Source organism: Myotis brandtii, unplaced genomic scaffold (assembly GCF_000412655.1).
Source record: "Myotis brandtii unplaced genomic scaffold, ASM41265v1 scaffold314, whole genome shotgun sequence".
NCBI classification, from domain to species: Eukaryota; Metazoa; Chordata; class Mammalia; order Chiroptera; family Vespertilionidae; genus Myotis; species Myotis brandtii.
The window spans coordinates 3031024-3040839 of NW_005362033.1; the positions used below are offsets into that span (position 1 = coordinate 3031024).

At 42.9% G+C, this 9816-nt stretch overlaps 2 protein-coding genes across 2 annotated transcripts in view; one reads left to right on the top strand and one right to left on the bottom strand.

Moving 5' to 3' along the window:
• The window catches only part of ADORA2B (adenosine A2b receptor), a gene marked incomplete at its 5' end in the record, with an annotated part of 23776 nt that extends 20205 nt beyond the window's left edge, over nt 1-3571 (top strand). Inside the window, one exon of the mRNA XM_005870233.2 lies at nt 2159-3571. Coding sequence (XP_005870295.1) covers nt 2159-2822 — 664 coding nt within the window. The remainder of the gene's footprint in view (nt 1-2158) is intronic.
• A 117-nt stretch (nt 3572-3688) lies between these two features.
• The window catches only part of ZSWIM7 (zinc finger, SWIM-type containing 7), an 18711-nt gene continuing 12583 nt past the window's right edge, over nt 3689-9816 (bottom strand). Inside the window, exons 5-7 of the mRNA XM_005870192.2 lie at nt 6242-6346; nt 4806-4925; nt 3689-3909 (exon numbers count right to left, since the gene is read on the bottom strand). Coding sequence (XP_005870254.2) covers nt 4809-4925; nt 6242-6346 — 222 coding nt within the window. The 3' untranslated portion in view covers nt 3689-3909; nt 4806-4808. The remainder of the gene's footprint in view (nt 3910-4805; nt 4926-6241; nt 6347-9816) is intronic.

The window sequence follows — 9816 nt, forward strand, 5'->3', positions numbered from 1 at the left end:
AAAGATTCCCAGGTGATTCTAATGTGCAGCCAAGGTTGAGAACCACTGCTCTAAGTGCTTGGACGTTAGAGGCTCCCTTGTTATCCTGCAGGGACTAATTGCATTCTTCATATCTTAGGTGAGGCAATGGCCAAGAATGACATTTTTTTTTTTAAGGAATGGCTTCCATTCCTGAATGAGGGAGGAAGCAGAAAGGGTGGATTTATTGGCCAAGAAAAATTCAGTGAGCCACTAAGCCCAGGTCTTCTGTAAAGGTTCCACGACTGAACTGCCCACTGCTGCTCTAATAGGGAGCAGAAGAGATTAAAGATCACTCCCACTTCCAATTATGAGGTAAGATCTCAGGTAACTTCTTCAGCAAACTGTATTAGTTCTGCTTGTCCAGGCCACAGAACCAAGTATTTTCAATAAGTAGAATCTTGTTTTAAAGCTGTTTGATAACAGCCTGACCTGCGTGGCTCAGGAGTTGAGTGTCGAACTATGAACCAGGAGGTCAGGGTTCGATTCCCATTCAGGGCACATGCCCGGGTTTTGGGCTCAATCCCCAGTAGGGGGCGTGCAGAAGGCAGCCAATCAATGATTCTCTCTCATCATTGATGTTTCTATCTCCCTCTCCCACTCTCTCTGAAATCAAGAAAAATAGATTAAAAAATAAAGCTATTTGATAATAAATCAGGTAACAAATAAGGACTGTATTCATAAGGACTGTATTCATAATGGTTATGTTATTAAAAATACTATACTATGTGCCAAGCACTGTGTTAGGTCCTGGGAATATCAATATAAAGGTACAAGGCCCTAGTCCTTAAGAGGTTGACATTCTAATTGAGAGGACAAATGTAACAGATAAAACAAGTTCTATAACCAGAGTGTGTATGAGGCAGAGTGGGACTGGCCACCACTACCTGAGAAGTGATCAGAAAAGGAGGTGACCCTGGAAACAAGAAGACGTGTTTTATGTGATATTGAGAGCAGCCTGAGCCAGATGAGCCATTGATTAGGAATGGCAGGCACTGGGCATGTGGGTTGAGGCCTGGAGGGCTCTGTGGGTCATGCTGAAAAGTATGGGCTTTATCCTGCAGACAAAGAAAATTGGACATTTTCCATAGACAAGTCTTCAGGTAATGTGTATCTAATTATTTCCAAATTCCCCTCCCAGAAGGAAAGATTTTATTTCACTTACTCAATAATTACATTGAATACCTATTATGGAGCAGTTATTAATGGCTAAATTTATTGCTTTGCTATAAGCCACATATGGACTACTTTATAGCAGTACATTATATGTACAGTACAGTATATGTCTATAATGTATATTCTGATTTCTAGTGATTTTTAAATACAATTTAATGGTTTAAACTTACTTAAAAGTTAATATTCGCTAAGGTATTTCCCAATTCCTATCAACTTTGCTGCTAGCAGAGATGGGGACTTTGCCAGCCTTGTGTTCTCCAGTAGAAGTATTCAGCGATGATTCCTCCCAGAGTCCAAGGCAAACCTCTTGTGTATTTGTGGGACCAGAAGGATTCTTGACCAGAGCCACCACGTAGTGCTGACGCCAAGGGCCAACTTTCACTCCTTCAGGTGTCACCTTGTCACCCAAGTGTCCCTTAACAGACCTCTTTCACTACTGTCCCTGGCAGTTGATTTTCCTTAAGCTGCTTAAAAAAAAAAAAATTACATGTATATCCTTCTACCATACCCCATAATTTACTAACTCATGTTTGTTGTTTTTTATCCGTTTCCCCTACTAGAATGTAAGTCCCTTTAAAAGTAGGGATCTTTGTGTGTGCTGTTCACTGGTGTATCTCAACCACCTAGAACAGTGCCTTATATAAGACTTAGATTCAAGGGTCAGTATCTGGGTAAGTAGAAAATAACCTTGAAGACTTCTACACTTGTTTCCATTGACCATAATTTGCCACTAAACAGAGGTGAGTTAGTAAGTCAATGAAACTCTTATTGAACTTGTAGAGCAAAGCTGTTTATACCTGTTTGTGTGTCTTTAGTGTTGAGAGTAAAGGCCATGGTACCCTTTGACGGTGAATCTTAGCAGCTGTTAGGAGTAAAGGTCATGGAAAAATAGCAGAGGTGGGATTCTGGACTTGGTTGCAGAGAACTATAAAATGACAATAACAGATGATGTTCTTTTCAACAGATACAAGAGTTTGGTCACTGGGACCCGAGCGAGAAGAGTCATTGCTGTCCTCTGGGTGCTTGCCTTTGGCATTGGACTGACCCCTTTCCTGGGCTGGAACAGTAAAGACAGTGCCACCAACTGCACAGAGCCCTGGGGTGGAACCATGAATGAAAGCTGCTGCCTTGTGAAATGTCTTTTTGAGAATGTGGTTCCCATGAGCTACATGGTGTATTTCAACTTCTTTGGGTGTGTCCTGCCCCCACTGCTCATAATGCTAGTGATCTACATCAAGATCTTCATGGTGGCCTGCAGGCAGCTTCAGCGCACTGAGCTGATGGACCACTCAAGGACCATCCTCCAGCGAGAGATCCACGCTGCTAAGTCCCTGGCCATGATCGTGGGGATTTTTGCTGTGTGCTGGCTACCAGTGCATGCCATCAACTGTGTCACCCTTTTTCATCCAGTTCAGGCTAAGGAGAAGCCCAAGTGGGCAATGAATATGGCTATTCTCCTGTCACATGCCAACTCAGTTGTCAATCCCATTGTTTATGCCTACAGGAACCGAGACTTCCGCTATACTTTTCACAAACTCATCTCCAGGTATGTTCTCTGCCAGACAGATGTCTTCAAGAGTGGGAATGGGCAGGCGGGGGCACAGCCTGCTCTCGACATGGGCCTATGACCTGGATGGACTCTGTCCTCTTCAAAAGGCACAAATCCACAATAAACAGAGGGACAGGACATGATTGGATGATCCTCATGTGAAAGACAGTCATGCCTCAGAAGCATATGGGTTGCCTCTTTTGAGCATCTCCCTGGAGTTACCACATATCTAACTAATATGTACATGATATTAGTAGGTTCCAAGGGTTGACAAATACATATGGTCCTGTCTGGATGCTCTCACTGTGTGGATGATGCTGACAACTTGAATGGATTGTAAAATAATGTTTTGTTTTTTTTAAAGTCGGCCTTTTTTATGGTAGAAAATGAATAAAACTATTTTTCTGTGAAACACTGTGAATTATTATAATACAAATATTTTTTAAACTTAGTGGCAATGGAAAAATAAAAGTTGGACATACTAAAAGTGTATACTCATTTCTAGGAAGGAGACCAGGAAAATTAAAAGTATAATTCTTTGATCAAGAAACTACTATATTAATTTAGGGAAATGACACTCCTGTAAGTTCTTAAGTAGAACATCATCAGATAACATTTTGATAGCATTCTTTTCCATATATAGCAAACAACCCTAGAGAAAGAAACTAGAGAAGGGATCCTTCTTCTATCAGATTCCCTTTCCCCCTCCTAGAACTAGTAGTGAATTTTACTTCTCTACCAACTTCAAGCTTTGCCAACTTGCTGGATCTCAAAGTGTGAAATTTTTACTAAGTAAAATTATACAATTGTGTATTATATTGGGTGAAATAAAATAAAACTTAAAGAAATCAAGCTTAGGGTGCTGCACTGGCTTGTCATACAGAGCTGCATGTCCCTTCTACTCTTTATCCTAAAGTCTGCTTAAAAATATAAGCTTATACCCACTTGAAGTTTCCCAAGCAGCAGAAAAATCTTCATAGTTTATTTGCCACACCTCATCATAACAAAAGGCTCTGCCCACCACAGAACACTGCCACATCATGGCCTTCTCACACAGCATTCACTCACTAGCACCTCACGCTTTGGGGACACAGGGTTGAGGTTTCCTAGGCTGTAAGATCTTTTTCATCTGTTTGTTCACCGCGTCAGCTGCTTCTGCAATATCCCTGTAGACAATGCAGGTTTATAAGCCCTCTCACAGCACATTCCCGTCCTTGGATCCCATTCTGGCGGTGGACAGACAGCTGTACCTGTAAAGTGCTGCATCTGTCTCGTTTCCACCATCATAACTCGTCTGCACTCTCCTGGGGGTCCAAATAGCCCCATTTCCTCCCTCCTAGCACTCTTCTTGGTCTCTCTTTTGCCTTTTCTTCTTCAGACTAGAAATCCATAGTAGTTTCCTCTGCTTCCTTCAGCACATGAATTTTAGTCCCTTCCTTCATCTGGCTTGTTAAAAGCTCAGAAATGCATGTAGCACAAAACCAGTACTTCCGTTGGTCTAGATACTACCGTTCTAACAATACAGCCGACTGGAGCTATTTTGGCACCAGCACCACAGGTTCTGAAGCTCCTGAAACCAGAACCCCAGTAAATCTGTTTATACTTGGCTGCTGTTTGGCCACATCTCTGCTCTGATCTTTCATTGCTGCAGAATAATTTTCTGAACCCAAGGTAAAGAATTAACACTTACTCATCTACATTTCATCCTACTCAGTTTTGTCTTGCATTTCAACCTCTTAAAATTACTAGTACCTCAGTTAAGAATCTAATTGTGGATAAGACATGGTATTAGGCTTTATTTAAGTCTAAAATGCTTGATTCCATCTAGGAAATTTTTTAGCCATGGGGCTTAGAAACTGGTTCAGATTTTCATGAGGAGACTTGTACAGGGCTTCAAACCATACACACATCCTGGGTTCCAACCACAGTGCCTCCTGTAGTCCATAAGAAAAAAGGGACAGTAACAACTTTCTGGATCTATTTCATCTCTCTTCCCTATGAGCCATAGGTTAAATGGACTTTTGTTGCTACTTCTATTTCGAAAGATAATGATAGTCTGTACCTTTTATGCTTCTTGATTCTTCTTCATCAATAATATGTCCGTCAATTGCTTATCCGAAACACTTAGCTGCTGACAGGTCCCCATAATCTGACTAAGATAAACTGCTAAGAGATGCTTGCACTGGAATATAAAACACACAGACGGTTAGAAACTGCGACAGCCAGGCTAACCAAGGCCTCTCACTACCATTACAGTAGCCGGAAAGGAGTGGGGCACAGACTATGGGCCTTTAACGCATTGCTTAGAAACTGCAGACACAGCTGCGACAGATGTATTCTTTCTAGAAGTCAGAGGGCACAAAGGAAGCTTTACTTAGCCTGCTGTGTGGGAAACAGGCTGGCACAGGTATATAACCACAACAGGCTCCTCATCTGAGTCCTAAGTCATATTTCTTTCTTCCTTACCTTCAGAAAGCTGCTAATAGCAATGAATAGCCTTCCTGAAGCAGTGTTATTAGGTGCTTCACATGATCTCATTTACATCTGACAGCTCCTTCCTGAGAACAGCTCTTGTCCCCATTTTAACCATGTGCTCAGAATCTAGTCTGCTTCTTTAACCTGTTACACTTCTAGGGGATGAGGGGGGGCGGAGGGGTAAAGGTGGGCTGGCAGAACCCTCACATACACCAGCCTGTACACAGCTCTGGAGAGATGATCTATGTTGGACCCTGTATCACTGAACCCACAACACGGCTTTAGATATTGAAGGGGCCTGGTGTAATCATGTCACTTAACAGTGAAATAAGCTTATGGCACATCAGCTATGAATGTAGCCACTCGTACAATGGGATACCCAATTTGCTACCGAGTTCCCAAGATGTTTAATGAAGTTAAGAGTGTAAAACAAAGGGTAAGAATGGGATGGATGCTATAATTTTCTTCTTTGGCAAGACTTAAAAAATAGCTACCTACTCTCAGGTGAGTGGTGCTTTCTCCTTGGAGTAAAGAGTTGTATGTCTTTTCCTTGCTTGAGGCTCTGGACTCCTGTGAAATAGGCAAAGGCACCACTGTGCTCTCCTGCCTCAGGTGGAAGTGCCAGGCTGTTTTATGGGCAGTGGGAAGAAACACCTCATGGCTGGAGCTGGGGACATGGAAAGTTGCCAACTTGGTTCCAGTTTGGTTCATACATTTACTGGGTTACCTCATCCCCCAGTGCCAACTTTTCAGTGCCAACCCATTCAGGACTATCTTGTCCTCCCAAACGCTTCGTCCATGACCCTTTCAGTAATAAACTGGGGTTGATGTATTTCTAAAAATGACACAGCATTTTGGGAGGTTAAACCCAAGAGAGATTACTAACTGAGGTCAAAGATAATAAACAAGTTGTTTCAACATGTAGTAAAATTCCCACGTTGTACAACTTTTAAGCCGTGAAGTAAGGGCTATCAATTTCTTCCCTAATTCAATGGCAGTGGGAAGAGACTGCGCCATCCTCACCAGCAGGCTGTCACTCTTCCGGAGCACGGAGAAGGCAAACGCAGGACATGAACAGTAATGACAAGAAGCCAAACATGTGTATGTTTTACCAGAACTTCCAAGCACCTAGAAAGAAAAGGACAGATGGGACCAAACTTCAAAAGCTGTGCTGGAAAATTGCTTCCTTCCCTTGACTTTATTTGATGACTCAGAGTTACTCTGCAAATTGCACTGGGAAGAACTGCAGTTATGTTTTGCAAAAAAAAACGTGTAATCTCAATTTCCCTGTGTACAGACTCTTCTCTCCTCAGAGCTCTCCCCTTGACGACTTTATGCAATGAAACTGAAGAGTTGTAGGCTAGGTGAACCATCTACACAAACCACTTTGTTCCTCATGTAGTGATTCAGAGGGCCAACTCCAGGGGATGACTATAAAGGGGGGGGGGGCGCTCCTTCATCTACCTTTTATTGTGGTGTTTCTTATTTAACCTATGGTATTTCACAGCATGTTTGCGAATTTCTAAAGCTACTACCACAACCTTAAGAGAGTATGATAAGCCCTGGCTGTTGTGGCTCTCTGGATAGAGCATCGGCCTGCAGACTGAAGGGTCCCGGGTTCGATTCCAGTTAAGGGCAATGCCCGGGTTGCGGGCTCAATCCCCAGTATGGGGCGTGCAGGAGGCAGCTGATCCATGATTCTCGCTCACCTGATGTTTCTCTTTCTCTCCCTCTCCCTTTCTCTCTGAAATCAATAAAAATATATTTTTTTTAAAAAAAGAGTATGGTAATTATTGGGTCTCCAAAGTATTACCAATGAATAAAACATTAGATCTCTTCAGTCTTAGTTATCGCCTGTTACCTCTTCTCTCTAGATATAAAATTCAGCAGAAGCCCCTGGAATCCCACATTGACTGAACTGGTCCACTATCAGAATACTCTGGATTATGCTGAATCAAAGTAGTGAGGCAAAAAGATTTCAGAAAGAAGCGGGAAAAGGTTTTTGAAAACCATTGGAGAGCAGAGAAAATAAAGAACTTTGCAAGAGGGATGACTAGGCTACTCAGGATGTAGGTCTCTGAAAGAGGCAAGCCCGGACCGTCCGGCAGGATGGAAGGGAAGCAGAGAATGTGAAGGGTGGGGAGAGGCCCTGTCCAAAACAAACAGCCTTGTGGCAATCAAGAGACAAAAAAGGAGACGCACAGGGAAATAGGATGCATCTGTGACCAACGTCCTGAAGAAGCCACTTGTGTAATTAAGTCCATCACAAACAGCCCAAACAAAAATGTGGAGCGCTGCATCCCTGCAGTGACTTTCCAAACTGGAAATGTAAAATCAGTATCCCAGGGAAGTAGAAACATCCTGAGGGTTATTTCACCAGGAACTGCCACTTAGGAATCTGCCACAGGGCTTTAAAATTAGGTTGAGGCTCTAGATAGCAATCTAAATGAAAAGGCCAGGACGTTTTTATTTTGAAAAAGAATGCCAGCCCTCCTAGGATTCTTTCCTCTTTCTCCCCCACAAAAAATAACACAACAGGTAAGGCTTCAGCCAAAGAACAGCAGTGTTCAGGGGCTGTGCTCTGTCTGATGTCCGTTGACTCAGTGTGGCCATGTCACTGCAGGTTTCTGAGCAAATCAGCACAATTCCTTAGGGACTGCTAGATTGGCCAGAACTGCCAAGGACTGGATAAGATACCCACTATACCCATTAAAGAGTTCAGCCTCAGTGACAAATCAGGTCCTTTCCCGTGAGGCACTGAGACGTTTTTAACGTATCACCTACATCACTGAGTATCAGTGGAGGAATTTCCCTAGTGTGTCTTGGAAAACTTAATATATTCATTTATTTCAGAGAGGAAGGGAGAGGGAGATAGAAACATCAATGATGAGAATCATTGATCGGCTGCCTCCTTCACGCCTTCCACTGAGGATTGAGCCCACGACCTGGGCATGTGCCCTTGACTGGAATCAAACCCAGGACCCTTCTGTCCCCAGGCCGATGCTCTATCCACTGAGCCACACCAGCTGGGGCTGTCTTGGAAAACTTAAGGGAGAGCATTAAAGTAGACTCTTTTCCCTAAAGAAAACCCACCAACACCCAGCAGCGACATGATAATTCTTGGGTCTCCAAAGTATTACCAATGACTAAAACATTAGATTTCTTCAGCCTTAGTTATCGCCCGTTACCTCTTCTCTCTGGATATAAAGTTCAGCAGAAGCCCCTGGAATCCCACAGTGGTATTGGCCCACTATCAGAATACTCTGGATTATGCTGAATAAATTAATGCCTGGTGATTTACAGAGGGGGAGAAATTCTAGTTTCCCTTGCCTGATCCTTTCAAAGACTGGCTCAGACTAAAAATACAATGTTTAACCACCTGAGGCAGTAAATACCATAAAGAGACAGCAAATTATGAATCTGCTCCTTCCTTATCTAGCAGTGAACAACTAGTGAACCCAATATTCAGGCAAAATTCTAAGAAATGTTTGGAACTGGAGATTGACCTTAGGGATCACCTACTTCCTTTACCTTCAATAGAAGCATGACCTCTTATGGGAACTGCTCCCAGCTCCCATACATAGTCTGGAACTGACCCTGAGAAGGAGAGAGCTTTTAAAAAAAGAAACATGCAGAAGAGGACACTCAGACCCATGGCCGGACGTGCAGGAACGGCCCGGGGAGGAAGTCTGCTGTGGCTTCAGTGAGGTTCTCAAGAGGGTGAGCCACCTTAGAGGGCCATCACTCACAGGCACAGCTTTATGGCGGCTCCAAGCCTCTTAGGAGCCACCCCAGCGGTAAACTGTGTACTTATTGTTCTCCGTGTTTGGTGCCTCTTTCTCAAAGAGGATTACACATTCCTGCCCTATTAAGTACAGCCTGGCTATGTGACCTGCTTTAGCCAGTAAACTGAGTAATCAAGCAGAAACGTAAAAATTGATGCATCCCATGTCCTCCTTTTCTCTGTGGTGAGATCCAGGGGTCTACATAGGGAGGGCTTCTCCACCAACTGGGACCCTTGAGGAAAATATTTTAGAGCAGAACTGCACTGACTTTTAATGGATCTGCAGCATGAATGACATATAAAACTGTAAGCCCTTGAAATTTTGGGGTCATTGTTACCACAGCATAACTTAGCCTTTCCTGACATGCATCCCTCTTCCTAGGTGAACCAAGAATGTTTATAAAAAAAAACAACTCAAGTGACTAAAACTTAATGGTGACTTTAGCACAATTACCATTATACCTGGAGGACAGGAAGAATATTAGAAAGTTGAACTATGGGAAAATAACTAGCAGGTATCAAGGCAATGCCTGATTCAACTTTTATCCTTTCAGAACCTTTGAATTAAGCCAAATTCTTACTATATTACAATGCAATGAAACCATTAAGGTTAACTTGAGAGTGTATATAAGATTCAAAGTCCAAGCTGACGACCATATTCTAGGAAGTTACCATTTTTATAACAAATAAAGCAATCTACACTAATAAAAGAGAAACATGGTAATTAGCGTACGACCGCTACCCTTCCCATTGGCTAATCAGCATATCCTTATGCAAATTAACTGTCAGCCAAGATGGCAGCCGGCAGCCATGC